At 55.3% G+C, this 14,735-nt stretch overlaps 1 protein-coding gene across 1 annotated transcript in view; it reads left to right on the top strand.

Annotated features, from left to right (window-relative positions):
* Positions 1 to 11,033, top strand: part of Ccdc13 (coiled-coil domain containing 13) — a 41,194-nt gene extending 30,161 nt beyond the window's left edge. Inside the window, exons 6-11 of the mRNA XM_026779111.1 lie at positions 786 to 1,022; positions 2,090 to 2,173; positions 2,892 to 3,014; positions 8,233 to 8,384; positions 9,682 to 9,796; positions 10,502 to 11,033. Of these exons, the coding sequence (XP_026634912.1) occupies positions 786 to 1,022; positions 2,090 to 2,173; positions 2,892 to 3,014; positions 8,233 to 8,384; positions 9,682 to 9,796; positions 10,502 to 10,661 (871 nt within the window). The 3' untranslated portion in view covers positions 10,662 to 11,033. The remainder of the gene's footprint in view (positions 1 to 785; positions 1,023 to 2,089; positions 2,174 to 2,891; positions 3,015 to 8,232; positions 8,385 to 9,681; positions 9,797 to 10,501) is intronic.
* Positions 11,034 to 14,735: the final 3,702 nt, after the last annotated feature.

Here is a 14,735-nt window from a genome sequence, read left to right as displayed (position 1 = left end):
CTACGTGCGGATGGAGGTGGGTCCCTCAGACCTACGTGCGGATGGAGGTGGGTCACAGAGCAGCTCTGTCCCTTGTTTCCTTCTAGGACCCCAGGTCCATCAGAGATGCCAGGGCTCTGACCTCTCTCAACTCACTAATTGACTGGCCTGCTGTCCAGAGGAGCCTGGGGCGGCAGGCTTGGCCGAGGGAGAACTCTGGGCATCAGGCAGGTGGGGGACATCGTCTTGCGGTCTTCATGACCTGGTGTCCTGAGAAGAGTGCTTGGAACATTCTAGCATTATCACCTTCTGTTCTTGTTCCTGGTCTCCAAAAGAGGCCACCACCCAGTTGGGGGCCAAGCTCCCCTCGCCAAAGCAATTGCATATTCCAGTTTTCTCAGAATCCCTGGGGCCATACCATGCCAGGCTGTTAGAAGCCACACTCACTGCATTGATGGTGGCCCAGCCTCCCGCTAAGGATCTGCTGGTGCACACAAGAGAGGAAGAGGCCAAAAGAGGGAGGCGCCTGGGAAGCTCCACTTCCACACAGCCACTGGCCCTCAGACTGAAGTCCAGGTGTGAGGACCGAAGATGGCCCTGACCGCAAGTCATACCCTGTGTGGGGCCACCGAGGACAGACGTCAGCTCTGACCTCTCTGTGCCTCTGGCCCCCACTGCCCTCACACCTCCCTGTGGCCCTGGCCTGCACTGGTCTCATCTGGAGCCTCCTCTGAGCAGAGGCTTTGTGAGCTGTCATTGTCATGCAAGCGGTGCCTTGGCGGCCCAGGCCAGCATTCACCCTGAAGAGCAGCTTCTTTCATAACCCGGGAGCTGGAAGCCAGTCAAGCCCGCCCCCTGCCCTCTCCAGGCTGGCACCAAAACCCTGACATCCAACCCCACATCTGTTCCCTGCAGTATCTCCATAATAAAGGAGGGGGTGAAGGGGCCAGCCCCACCCATGCCAGGTTCCCTGAGGACCAGACCCCAGTAACCAGCTCTCCGGCCTCAGCAGGCGATCATGTCGGCAGGCTAGGATCCTCTCGGTAAGGAAAACACAGGCTGGAGGGATGGTGAGTGACTGCGTAGTATTCAGAGAAATGGTGTCTCCCTGCTTCCTCTTATGGAAAGCCCCCTGAGTGAAATTTTGTTTTGTTTTATTTATTTTGAGACAGGGTCTCACTAGACAGCCCTGGCTGGCCTGGAACTCACAGAGATCCTCTTACCTCTGTCTCCAAGTGCTGGGATCACATCATGTGCCACTGTCTGGCCTTTTTGATTTTAACACAGGGTCTCACATATCCCAGGCTGGCCTTGAACTTGAGATGTAGCCAAGAATGACTGAGCTCCTGACTCTCCCGACTCTACAGATAACACCAGTTCATGCAATACTGAGAATCAAAACTAGGGTCTTGTGCATGTTAGACAACCAAACCACACCAACACACATACCACATACAATACACACACCATACACACACTACATACCACACACAACACATGCTGCACACCACAAACCACATACAATACGCACACAATACACCACAACACACGTACACACACCACATACCACACACAACACACGCACCACACCACATACAATACGCACACAATACACCACAACACACGTACACACACCACATACCACACACAACACACGCACCACACCACATACAATACGCACACCATACACCACAGCACACACACACACACCCATACCACACACGATACACACACCACACACATGACACTCAGCAATGTTTGAATCGCTTGCCCTGCTGCCGAGCTACCTGCAACCCTCTCCTATTCTATTGACTCCCGGTGGCAGGAAGGCACCGGCAGCCCTGGGTTCCATCACTCCAAGCACTTGCTGGGAGTCCCTTGTCCAGCTTCTTGTGCCAGCCTAGGGGCACACTTCCTCCCAAGTCTCCCAGACTCACTGCTGTTGGGTTGCTTGGGGCTCTGTTTTATCTTGAAAGAGGAAGGACATCTGGTCCATGGGGAAACTGAAGCCCACATGGCCTCCTCCACTGGCCCCCTATATCCCTGTCCACTGTGTGGTCCAGCAGTGCCCACTCCTTCCCTGCTGATGTCCCTGTCTGCCTCCACACAGCTCTGTGACCAGCCTGGGCCACACACTGGTGGAGTCTGCTCTCACGAGGCCTTCCCTGCCTAGTCCCCACGGGACCTCACCCAGGTAGGAGCATAGCATCCCCAGCTCTAGAGCTTCCCACCTTCCCATTCAGGGATGGAGGACTGAGGCCAGGCAAAATCCAAGCATTCATGGAGGGTTACATAAGGCTGGAGAGGCCTGTGGCGGGGCCACCTGATAGGGTAAACAGCTTCAGAGCCAGACCTTACCCGCTGAGAATCTTTCTCCAGGGGGAGCACCCCACATCATGTGGGTCCCCACACTCAGTCACTGATATCCCCTCGGCTCTCTAGCCCCCTGTTTGTGGATAAAGCCAGGCTCAGGGCTTAAATGCACCCTTTGTTCTTCTTGTGGGCTCATGGACAAAGGATGGTTTGTCTTACTCACTATCCACTGGAGACGCCTGCTGCCAGCGTGACCCAGCCCCATGCAGGTCAGCTCGGGATCCAGGCAAGGCCTAGTGGGCCTCCTCTCACTTGAGATTTACCATGTGGCTATAAACAAGATGGTTTTCTCTCTCTGGACTACTGTCTCCCATGAAGTACCTGTGACACTTTGAGCCAGGCATTGACACTTGACACTGGCAGGAATTGATAGACCGAGGTGCACTGCCACTAACAACTGAGTGGGCCCGAGTGGTGGCTGGGCTTCCTCCCCTCTGGCCATCCCAGAACCTCTAGATGTCACAATCCCTCCTGCCACTGTATAAGGATGTTTATGTCTTCCAATTTAACATGACCTCTGCCCTCTACTCTGGCCCCAGGTTCTTGGACTCCCCAGAACAAAAGGGCTGGCAGGCACAAGCTGCAGAAATGAAGGCCCTCTGGCAAGCCGCCGAGGTGGAGCGCGACCGCCTGAATGAATTTGTCACTGTCCTGCAGAAGCGGTAACACGTGACACCCAGCCAGCTCTCTCCTAGGCCTGTGTGGGTTGGGACTAAGCTCCTTCCAGGGCCCACAACTCTGGGTTCTGTCCTCACTGGAGAACCCGTTCCCAGGGACAGCCCTGTTTTCTGTGCACCCAGAGGGCCTGTCAGGTGGTAACATTGGAGGACTAGTTCTGTAGTGAGAACAGTCAGACTTAGTTCAAGGGGTGTTAAGCTCTGTGACGTGTGGTCGTCCTGTCAGCTGCCCGAGAGTCTCGTGGGAAAGTGACAGCCTAGCCCGATGCTGGCAGTTGCTGGGCACAGGAGGGTGGCTGGGCTGAGAAGGTGAGGTTCTGAGAGGCAGGAAGCCAGCGTCCAGCCGCCTCCAGAGAGTTGCTGACAGCTTCCACTCAAATCAGGCAGTGCCCCTGCTGACATGGCCTGGCTGGCCATCACTGAAGGTACCCAGGCCGGCACATGGGCCAGCCATGGAATCCATTCTAAAAAATATGAGGGAGGTCACCAAGCTCCTGTCCTCGCCGCGGTGTTGTGTGTGCTCTGTGGTGACTGGTAACAGGAGCCAGCTCTGCCTCAGCTGAGGAGGGGGAGGCCTGGAAAGCGTTGGAAATGCTGAGGAGCAGAGCAGAAGGTCCGAGGAGGTGCAGGGGTCTCGATAGCGTGCTTTCTGGGAGTTCTAGCCCCCATCCACCCCCAAGAGAGAGCAGCCAGACTGGTGGTACCCCAAGTACTCACGGAATTGGGGGAGAGGGCTTGCTTCCAAGGGAACTGGGGTGGCCAGTCCAGAAGCAATGAAGAAACCCCTGCTTTCTCTGTGACTGCATTTAGTGGCGAGTGGAAATGTCTGTCCTCCGTCTGGGGCGTTGGCCCCCATTTCTCTAGGTTATGTCTGTATTGGAGGGTGACCTGGTTAACTGTCGCTGCAGAACCTGCCATCCTGACTTAGGGGCTTTAAGTACAATGGTTGGTCCTTTTGAAATCCTGTGCCTCACTGGGAACTGCCCCACATGATGGCAGCTGGGGGCACCCCCTTGGCCTCTCTCTGCCACAGGTGGAGCAGGGTGACTCAGTTTTCTTCCCTGTTGCCTTTTTCTTCACCTGAAGTGGCCTTGGGCCTAGAGTGAGGCAGGAAATCAGCCAGGATATGTGTTAGGGGGCAATGGCTGAAAATCAGTCAGCCATCGGAGCCCCCCGGTTCATTCTGCTGCCTTGTGTCACTGTGGGGCTCTGCAGGACTGTCCTCAGGATCCTCAGCCAAGACATATGTTGACTTCCAGAGCATCACTCTAAAACCAGGCTTCCCGTCCTCAGAGCCCAAGTTCTTTCCCAGCAGTTAGCCCTGGCGTGATTTCATGGGCACCCATCCTGCAGCTTCTGGCTGCCTCACCCCATCCTCACCTAGTTCCCAGCCTCTGTTGTCCTGAGGAAGGTCCTGCAATCAGCTGGGATACCCTTACCCCAGGGTAGAGTAGTAAGGGTCATGGCTGGCACGAGCCGTAAAAAGCCGGGTGCACGGACCTCAGCTGGCTCTTCCTTCTCTTCAGATCTGGACCCAGAGTCTGAGAAATAAGTTATTTCTTAGATTTTTATTCATTTCTCTCCTTTAAAAAAACGTTATGATTTTTATCTATTTAATTGTGTGTGCATGCATGTGTACAGAAGTGTGTGAGTGTAGTGTGTGTGAGTGTGGTGTGTACGTGTGTGTGTGTGCGCATGCGTATGTGCGTGTGTGTCTGTGTGTGCATGCGTGTGTGTCTGTGTATGTGTGTGCAGGCAGGTGAGAGAGCATGTGCCAGCACAGGCATGTAGAGATTAGAGAACATGTGAATTCCTGGGACCTGGCTGAGGCTGGGAGGCTTGGCTATAGGAGGCTTTACCGGCTCAGCTGTCTCCATGGTCCTGTTTCTCTTCTTGTTTACAGAGAGGGGGGAGAGGTTGTCTTCCATGCAGAGGTCACTAAGAAAATCTCTCTCTTTGGTTTTTTGTTTTGTTTAGTTTTGGTTCAAGCCTGAGCTCATGGCCGCCTGCCTGTCACAGGTGTGTGCTGTAGTCAGCACAACTGGGCAAATGTTGGTTCTCTGAGTCTTTGGTTTGTTTTTTTTTTTTAAATATTTTATGGTGCCTTCTTGTGAATGAAAACTTAAGAGAAATTTAAGGCATAGGATTCTTAAAAGATGGGTCAAACCTATTTTAATAACTGTATTTTGTTGCTTCTGGTGGTGTTTAAAATCTAGTTTTTTTTTTGTTTGGTTTGGTTTGGTTTTGTAGCCCAGGCTGACCTTAAACTCCTGGTCCCCCTGACTCTCTCTCCCCTTTGGCTTCCTTCTTGCTTGCCTTTTTCTTTTAATAATTTTAAGCGTACTTAATTCTTTCTAAATCATTCCATTATTGTTTATAGTTTTCATTTGTGTGTAGGGAAGAGAGGGCTGTCATCTGTCTGGGGACAGGGTGTGTTGGCGCTAACTTGTCACCCCAGAGCTGAGGACGAGGTCTGAGCCTTGCTGGCCAGGCCGCTGAGTCTGCTCGGTCATCTTCAGGCCTGTGAGAAACCCTGGCCATTGAAAAAGGTGATGGTGCCTATGGATGGACAACAAGGTTGACCTCTGGCCTCTACATGGGCATGCACATACACCTACACACGCGTGTGCACACATACACCTGCACGCTCGCACACGCACACACACACACACACACACACACACTCTGGGAAACTCACATCATGCTTGACCGTTGTCCACGATGCTAGCCATCTGTCCCTTGAGTGTGAGCGGAATCCGCAGTTAAGCAGACCACCCACATTCCTGAACGAGCAGAGCAGAGCAGGAAGGAGAGCCCCTCCGCCCCCACGTGAGCATCACTGTCCTGTTTCCACTCCACGAGCAGAGTGACAGCAGCCTTGGATTTGTTTGTTTTTAAATTGTTAATTTGTTATAAATATTTAAATCGCTCCATACATTATGCACAAGCTCTGCTTATTCCGCTCACTGGTACCCCGTGGGTCGCTCTCCTCCTAGAGAGGCAGATTAATTCCCAGCTGATTGGACACCCCTCTCTCTATCTGAGTTACTGGTCTCTAGTCTGCAAACCCTTTTTTGTGTTAGATGTTCGTTTCTGTCCTCGTTTTATTTTGTCTGTTTGTTTCTAAGACAGGGCCTCAGTTTCTTCCTGGCGTCTGCCCCCTTCTTTTGCGGTACTCGCGTCACAGGGCAGCCCAGGGAAGGCCATTCTAGATGACTACAGAGCACAGAAGAGCTGTGGATAGGCAGGACATACACGTCTCTCCCCACACAGGCTCAGCAGGAAGCATGCGAGTCCTCATGGGTTTGGGACATAAGGTGTCAGCCCCAGGCGCCACCACTACTCCGACCATTTGCATGGCTGCAGCCACCTTCCAAGGCCAGCGGGCCATCCAGGTGACACCCCACAGGGCAGGGCCTTGGGCTTGCTGCAAGCTCTATTGAGTAGATGGACCAGAGCGACCTTGCTCCCACTGCCAACTGCATCCAGACTAAGCTGTCTGTCTTTTCTATCTCGACCCTGCTTGTCCAGGACCTTAGTTCTCGCATGGCGGATATGAAGAGGCAGACCTGCTGACGCTGTTGTCAGTGTGTTGTTTCGCTGACCCATGACCTGTAGAGGAGCCACATTTGTGTTGCTGGTCAGAGTGGGGCTGCTTGGCAGAGCTGGTAGAGATGGTTTAGGTCTGTGGCACGCAGTGCAGCAACCACTAACCACAGGAGCCTTTGCAAAGCCTGGCACATTGCCAGCATGCCTGAGGAGCTGGGGAGCTCACTCTAATCCTCACTGCTTTGTAGCTACTTGTGGGCCAGGGCAGCTCAGCTCCACCGTGCGGGGCACGAGCACAGCCTCACTGCTCCATCCGATTCCTTTGGCCTTGGAGCAGCTGTGCATCTTGCTTTTGAAGATAGTTTCAAGAAACTCGTGCCTCATGGGTGTCGATGGTTATTCAGGCTAGTATACGGCAGCCCGGTGTACAGTTTCTGGTTAGTACCTAGGTTCTTGCCCTCCCAATCCTCCGTCGTCTCTTCTCCAACATAGAGAGATGGTTCCCAGCTATACACTGTGGACTGCAGGCTGCAGCTTTGCAGCCACTATTCCTATAACCTTCTGCTCGGGTGGACCTCAGGGGTCCCTGGCCTTCTGAGCTTTTATTGCCACAGAAATCCAAAGTGCTTTAGGGAGCCTCAGCAAGGCCCACAGGACAGAGCAAGCGTCCGCATGAGGTAATAAGAGCAGGAGCTCCCAGGGCTTCAGTCTGCAGCAGGTGTGGAGAGCGCGGTGTAAGAAGTGTGTGGCACACACCAGGTCCAGGGGAACAGGGCAGTAAGGCCATGTCATGGCCCCTACATCTGCAGAGTCACAGAATGTGCCCCCACTGAATATCAGCAGTGCATCATGGGCCCCAAAACAAGGCAAGCCAGGATGATCACTTCAGCCCAGAGAAGCAGAGTTTTCCTGCCTGGGGCCATTCAAGGGAGCTGTGGGGAATGAGTCAGTCAGAGTAATCCAAAGCCAGCTTTGAGGATGGAGAGCATGGTGTGCCTTCTGAAGCCAGCAGTAGGCAGGGAGGTGATGCTGAGTGGGTTTGGGAGGGGACTCTTCCCCCACCAGGGATTCTAGATAGGAACCCAGGTCAGCGGACGCTTGGATTTCAACCTGTGGTACCTGGAGCCTGCCATGAGATGCTAACTTTGTGTTGTCTTCAAGCAATTTTGTGTTAATTTTGATTACTAATTTCTGCTGTTTTGTGGTTGGGTCTGTTACAGCAAGCAGCAATAGAAACAGACTACCTAGTAAAAATTCATCCGAGAAGCAGGGAGGGGACTGTGTTTGACAGGAGACAGAAAAGCGAAATGAAACCCTCACTCAGCATGATAGGAAACCAAGACCTGTGTCCAGTCCCCCAAAGTAGGCACATGAGCATCTGTACAGTGTGGCAGAAAGTTCTAGAAGCAGCAGCGAAAACACCAGAGAGCTGGTTGCTCTGAGGGGGCAGAAGCTCAGGGTGGCTCACCTGCCAGTCAGGCATCGGTCCGCCTCAGAGAGTTTGAAATGCCTGTTCTGGTGTTACTGCCGTGAACTCAAGACAAGGGAGGCAAACCCTCACCTTCACAGTGTGTGCACCACTTATGGGATCCAAGAATCACCCGGGTGGGGGGGTACCCGCCTGCAGGGCGTGAAGCTTGTGTCTAATGGCCAGGGTGGAGGAGAGCAGCAGCAAGCTGCTGGAGGCCGAGCAGAGGCTGCAGGAGGAACGACAGCGCGCCGTCCTGCTGGAGCAGCACCTGGAGAAGATGCGCCTGGATCCCTGCAGGACCTCGGTGTCCCAGAAGGTCGCCAAGAACAAGCCGGGTAGGAGCCCGGGGGGGGGGGGTGCGCAGCCTCAGGAATAGGCAAGTGTTGGGAGCTCTGCCTGCCCCTGCTGTGAGGGGCTTCTTGTCTCAAGTGCCAGCTTGGCTCCCAGAGAGTCAGGGCCCTATGGGAGCCATCTAGGGGCCTTAGCCTGAGCTGGCAGCACCCCTGCTGCATGCCCTCGGCCTCTACTCCCTGTGCCACCTTCCAGAGCCTTTGCCTGGCTCTCCTTTGAGCCTAATCAGGCCCTGGTCATAGTGGGTCTCGGGCAGAATTGGTCCGCTGGGCCAACCACAGTGGGAGAGTGTAACACTCGGGCTTCTGAAGAAAGGCTCAGGTGAGCTTTCCATGTCTGGGAGGCCCAAGTCCCTTTCTTGGGTGCCACTCTCCTCCCACGGGCAGCTTCTGTCTTGTCACTAGAGACGCCTGGAAAGCCCATGTGGCCTCTGCTGCTCACTGGCCCATGGGGGAGCATAGCTCTCCTGTCCCATACCCTCCCCCCCGCCACCTGCCCTGGACAGCTCATGAGCACAGGTGAGGGGAAGGGAGGTGGCCAAGCACACAGGGACCAGTAAGGACAAAGACAGTGGTGGAGGCTCAGCTAGGCTCAAAGGAGCAGCAAGGAGACAGGAGGCCAAGGGACAGTGGGGTAACACAGGAGAAGTCACAGGGGTTCTCCCTGATTCGGTCACACTCACTGAGGACAGTGCCAAGGAGGAGGCCAGCTCAGGGATCTCCATGGTTTATCCAAGGCCATACAGCCGGGGTGAAGGCCAGTTCTACTAAGGCTGAGGATTTCCTGAGGCCTTTTTAGCTCAGAATATTTTGATGCCCTGACATCATCACCCAAGGTCACAAATGGCTTTGCTATCTTTCTCCTAGCACCCTGTGGCCACTGGGCCTAGTAGCCCATAGCTTCCTAATATAAAGCTGCCGGTCTAAATGGAAACCAGAAGTGGGACCAGGATGGGGGGACCAGGGTAGGGGTGGCCTCAGAAGCAGCGACAGCCTGGACTTGGGCTCAGATCTCAGGCCAGCCCTAAGGTCCCACTGTCCACTCTTGGTGACAGAACTGTGGAGGGGTAAAGATGAGGACCACCATGGCACAGGCAGGCAGAGCCAGGATGGGGATGTGGAAAGCATCAGGGAGGGCTTCTAGAGAGAGGTGGCCCCAGCCTGCACTCTGTAGGAGATGTGATGTCTCCACTCCCCACAAGCTGGAACACGAAAGTGGCATGGTGGGGAGGGATGGCTCACATAACTGGCCTCACTACAGAACTTGGCTGCTTCTCTACAGGGCCACAGGCCTCCAGCAGCAAGCACAATCTACCTGGGAGCGCCAAGAAAGACTCGTCCTCCACTCAGCTTTCCGATATGCCCATGGAATCCCAGATCAAAGAGCTAACTGCCAGGTGCTTCCGGCCCAGCCTTCCGGAAAGGGTAGAGATGCCCACATGGAGGCTTCACAGGCAGAGGGACCATGTCCCTCTCCCTTGCAGCGAAGACCTCTATTTGCCCAGAAGGGCGGTTGTGCTAGGACTGGCCTGGGGTAGGGGGATTCCGCAGTGCCCCATGACCCCAGGCTCCTAAGAGAACCTGTATCGGTACTGGGCTGTACCCTCACTTTCTCCAGAGGATCCGAAGGGACCAGGGTGTGTCCCAGTCAGGAGAGGGTTGGCATGGCCTGCACAGAACCCGGGGTTCAGTCCCCAGCCTTGTGTGCATAGGACATGGCCGTTCACACCTGTAATCCCAGCACTCTAGGAGTGGTGGAGGCTCACACCTGGCTGCTCACTGAGCTTGAGTCCAGCCTTGGGTGCATGTGAGCCTATCTCAAAATAAATGAATAAATTTAAATGTATGGTGGGAAAAAAAACAAAGCAAGAAATGAGGGGTGTATAGGAATCTGGGCAGTTGAGGCTGCTTGGAGCTTCTGCGTCAGGACTGTGGGTAGGCCCCGAGAAAGATCCATTTGGTATGTGTCTCCTGGGGATCCAGAGAGGAGGGGCCAGTTGGAAGGGACCCCTAAGCCTGCACCACAGCATCTGCTGAAACACGGGGCCCCAGAACACCTGCTGCCTCTACACACTCAGCCCCTTCTCCCCTCCTCCGTCTAGGCTGGCCATCCAAATGGAGGAGAACGGAATCCTGAGAGACGCCCTGGGCAGTGCCCTGCGTGGGAAGGAGGAAGACTTCCGCATGTACCACCAGACCCTGGGCCAGGTGAAGGGGGTCTTCCTGCAGGCCCTGCGGCAGCAGAAAGCCAACAAGCAGTAGGGCGCAGCTGCTTGCTCAACTCCTGAGGGGCAGGGTCCTCAGATGACTGACCCCCTGTGCAGGCTGTGCCCACCAGGCTCCTCCCAGAAGCAACTTGGACTACCAGCTGAGCTCAGACCTGCTCAGTAGGCAAGCTGAGGCTCAGGGTGCCCGGGCCAGGGAGGAGGCCGGCCACCCCCAGCAGATGTGTGACCTTGAGTAGTGCTGTGGCCCTTGTCCTGGGGCCTGGCCAGGACACACAAAGATGAAACCCTTGGTGCTTCCTGATGCGGGGGGGGCGGGCATCCACTGGTGCCATCCACACCTCCCCATAGTCACCCACTTGGGCATCCCTTTGCTGTGCCCTGCCTCTCTGTGGACTTGGCATAATAAGAATACTTTCACAATCACTGTGGCTCTGGTTGAATGCGTTCCTTCCCTGCCAGGGGAACCTGGTCTCTGGTAGGTAGGGCTTTATGGTTGTGGGCACAGACCTCCATAAAAAAGTTGAGCCAATCGGTCGCTCTGGTGGTCCTGACTCTGAAGCTGGGGTCCCCAGCTGAGTGAGTGCCCAGAGCTCTGACTCGCCTCACGGCTGCACAGCCCCACCCTAGCTGCTTCCAGAGGCACAGGTGCTAGAGTCAGAAGGCAACCCAGGCAGGCCTGGGCATAGCGTGGACAGGTGAGGCAGTGGGCCTTGGTACATGAGTAGTGTGTGTTCGTTGCTATGGTGAGCTAGGGGATGCTACAGGAGGGGCCCAGGATACCCTCATCTCAGTGACTATAACAGTGTCATGGCCACCCACAGTCATGCCACATCCACAGCCACACAGGTTCACACACATGTTCACACACATGTTCACACACAGGTTCACACGTTCACACACATGTTCACACACAGGTTCACACACATCATACAGGCAGTTCCGCACAGAGGCCTCCCTCCCATGAAACACAACCACGTGGATAGCTTGTACAAGACACACTGTGGCAGTACCCTCCCTGGAAAGCCGGGATTTCCTGAGACACTGTGTGCTCCGCTCATTCTCAGGGCTTTGTGGAGAAATCCACGCTGCCCAGGACCTCCTGGATAACAGAAGTCCGAGATGTCACAGCAAGAGGTGGCTAAGGCCATTGGGATGAAGCGGCAGTTTGGATACTGTCCCAAGAATCTTAGGGAGGAAGAGTGTTCCCCTGGCTCCTTGTGACGAGCAGTGGGCAGAGAAGAGAGACCAGGAAGACTTGTGCTGGGAGGAGACAGCGTGTGACCATAAGAAGAGGGAGAGTCACGGGCACCTTCTTCAGACACTGGGGAACCCTGAGAGAAATTTGGGCCCGGGGTTGTGGGCACCAGCCCCTCAGCAGAGCCTCTGGGAGTGAGAAGCTCGGACAAGAACCAGCCAGCCTCTCTGAGAGGCGGGCAGGGAAGAGTAGGTAGGACTGGACCCTGTCCTGGCTACTGCAGCAGTCTGTTGTGGTTCCTAGCCCAGGCTGAGCTGAAGGAAGGAGCCCCAGCTTGTACAGCCCGAACCTTAGCTGGGAGCCAGGCAGGTTTGCATCCCACTTGGCAACCTCCGTGTCTTCATGTGTCAAATGGGGCAGCACTAGAAATCTTTTCAGGGGTCCGTTCATAGAACAGGACATCTACTGATGACTTCCGTGCAAGGACAAGTGTCCACAGACTGGCTTCCCCCATGCCTATGGGGGGGGCAAGTCCTGCTGCCAGGTGCTCCACTGAGTCCCATTGGGACCCTACAGGGTGAGCTGGCACCTTACAGAAGTTGTCCTGCATGAACAGTCGCTGGAGCTAAAGACCAGCAGGCAGAGTTTATAAAAACCTCCAGGCAACCTCAAACAGTTTGCTTGGGGCTTCGTGCCAGGGCCCATCCCCCCACTTCTGCCGGCTGAGGTAGACCAGACTCCCCGTGTCCCTCGCTGTAGCTGCTCCAGCACTTAGTGAGCTAGGACACAGTGTGCAGAGCAGTGGCTAGCTCACAGCAAGCGCTCAGCAAATGCTCGCTCTTCGCAGTCCCCCCCCCACCCGCAGTCAATGCACACCTGCTGAGAAGCATCCCCAGGTGCTGAGGTGAGGCAGGTGAGCACTCTGGGTACCTAAAATTCCCAGGACAGATGGGGAGACAGGCTCCCGACGGGTTGCCATATATTCAAACATCAAGTAGTCATCACTTGCTAGGCCTGGGAAGGGCCTGAGGTGGAACTGACCCAGCCAGAGGGACGTGGGGAAGAGGTTGTGATGACATAGGTGGAGAGAAGGATGTAGACGGGCACAGAGCATCCTCCCCAGCTCCGCAGGGCTCCTAGGGGAGGGGCTGGGGTATAGACAGGCACAGAGCATCCTCCCCAGCTCTGCAGGGCTCCTAGGGGAGGGGCTGGGGTATAGACAGGCACAGAGCATCCTCCCCAGCTCTGCAGGGCTCCTAGGGAAGGGGCTGGGATGAGCAGATGGGAGCACTCTTAAGGGGAGGTGGGGTTATCAAGGGGTGAGGGACTTGGGTCTTGAGGGGAGGAGAGCAGCTTGGTCTGTCTCCAATAGTGTCTCCCTGGGTACCACCTGACCCCGTGGTCCCTGAGGATGAGTGGGTGCTCCATTCCTCATCAGGTGAGCCAGGTAAGAAGGGAGGGGTGCACGCAAAGAAGCTGGTGACCTTAGGGGAGAGTCCCTGGCCACCCCTCCAGGAAGGTGCCGTGGGTCTGAAGCTCACGTTCCTACACTGATGGAGCCACACAGTTTGTCATGGAAGTGGCCAGGCCACTGTCTGCATGGGGGCCTCTGGGACAGAGCACCCGGGCAAGGTTGCAGGCTTGGTCTGGCTGACCCAAACAAACTCACTGTCACCAGGCCCTTTCCCCATTCCAGGGAGTCCAGAGCAGGGTGGCCTCCAGCAGAGTGCCCCAAACCAGCCTGTCTCGCATCCCCGGGTTCCAGGGAGCCAACAGCTGGCTTTCAGCATAGGGAAGTTTCCTGTCACCCCCACGCCCACGCACACACACATGCCAGTGAGCCTTGCCATCCCTGAGCCTCCACACATGCACAGCTCACATCAGTAAGCATGTAACTCTCACACCCAGATGCTGCACAGCACGCGCTCATATACATCCAGAACACGTGACCCACAGTTTTACCTTAAGAAGCAACACACAAGAGGCTGAGTTAAAGAGCCTCTGAGGTTTGGTCATAACTTTCCCAGGGACCCTGGAGGCACCAGGAAGTAGCTCTCAGTCCTTGGATGTCAGCCCAGCTAACTTCCTGTCCTTTGTTTGTGGAGCAGCATCTCACTGTCCCACCCTACAGCCCCACACAGGTGGAGGGACTGACCTAGTCTCCACTCCTCTGCCTTCCCAAAGCCACACCCCGCATGCTGCAGTGTCGGGATCACCAGGAGTGTGCCAATGCTCAGTGGGCACTGCCTCAGCGTCTGGCTCCCCAGCACCCACAGGGCAATGCGTCGTGCACATGGGGTGAGTCACTAGACCCCTAAAAGCACCGCGTGTCCATGCATAGTGTACCCACTTAAAAAATTGGAGCCCCCAAACAGTGGCTTCAGCCCTCTTGGCATCTCCTGAGGGCACCATGTCGTGTGGACATTTTTTCTGGGGAGACGCAAACGTTCCCAGGTAGGGAACTGGCGACAGACCAAAATCCACCTTGGTGAACCAGCAAGTTTTATTGAGTTATTTACATGGATGAGGGGACACTTACAGGACCAGAAACGACTCGATGGAAGCTGCATCACCAAATCCCAAAAACTGGGAGCCCTGGGGCACACTGCACAGCCTGCAGGCTGCTCAGCAGGCTGGAGGGGCCCATTGTGGTGGTTCTGAGTGTCTCGGCAGTCCTTAGTATTGTCTTTAGTGGGGAGGGGCCTAGTGTGATCTGGTCAGTTTCAGATCTTGTTGAGCTTCTGAGTTGTTTACTTCCTCAGTGGTAAGGAGCTTCCATGAAGGATGGACTGTTTCATCTCAGAGGAGACTGCCATACAGCACACCAAGCGCATGGTCTGTGTATGGTAGTCTCACCTGTCTGGTGTGGACATGGCCCGTCCAGGGTGGTCTCACCTGTCTGGTGTGGACATG

The sequence above is a fragment of the Microtus ochrogaster genome, chromosome 5 (assembly GCF_000317375.1).
Source record: "Microtus ochrogaster isolate Prairie Vole_2 chromosome 5, MicOch1.0, whole genome shotgun sequence".
NCBI classification, from domain to species: domain Eukaryota; kingdom Metazoa; phylum Chordata; class Mammalia; order Rodentia; family Cricetidae; genus Microtus; species Microtus ochrogaster.
The sequence above is the reverse complement of the archived record's forward strand: the minus strand, read 5'-3'. Positions and strand labels throughout refer to the sequence as shown.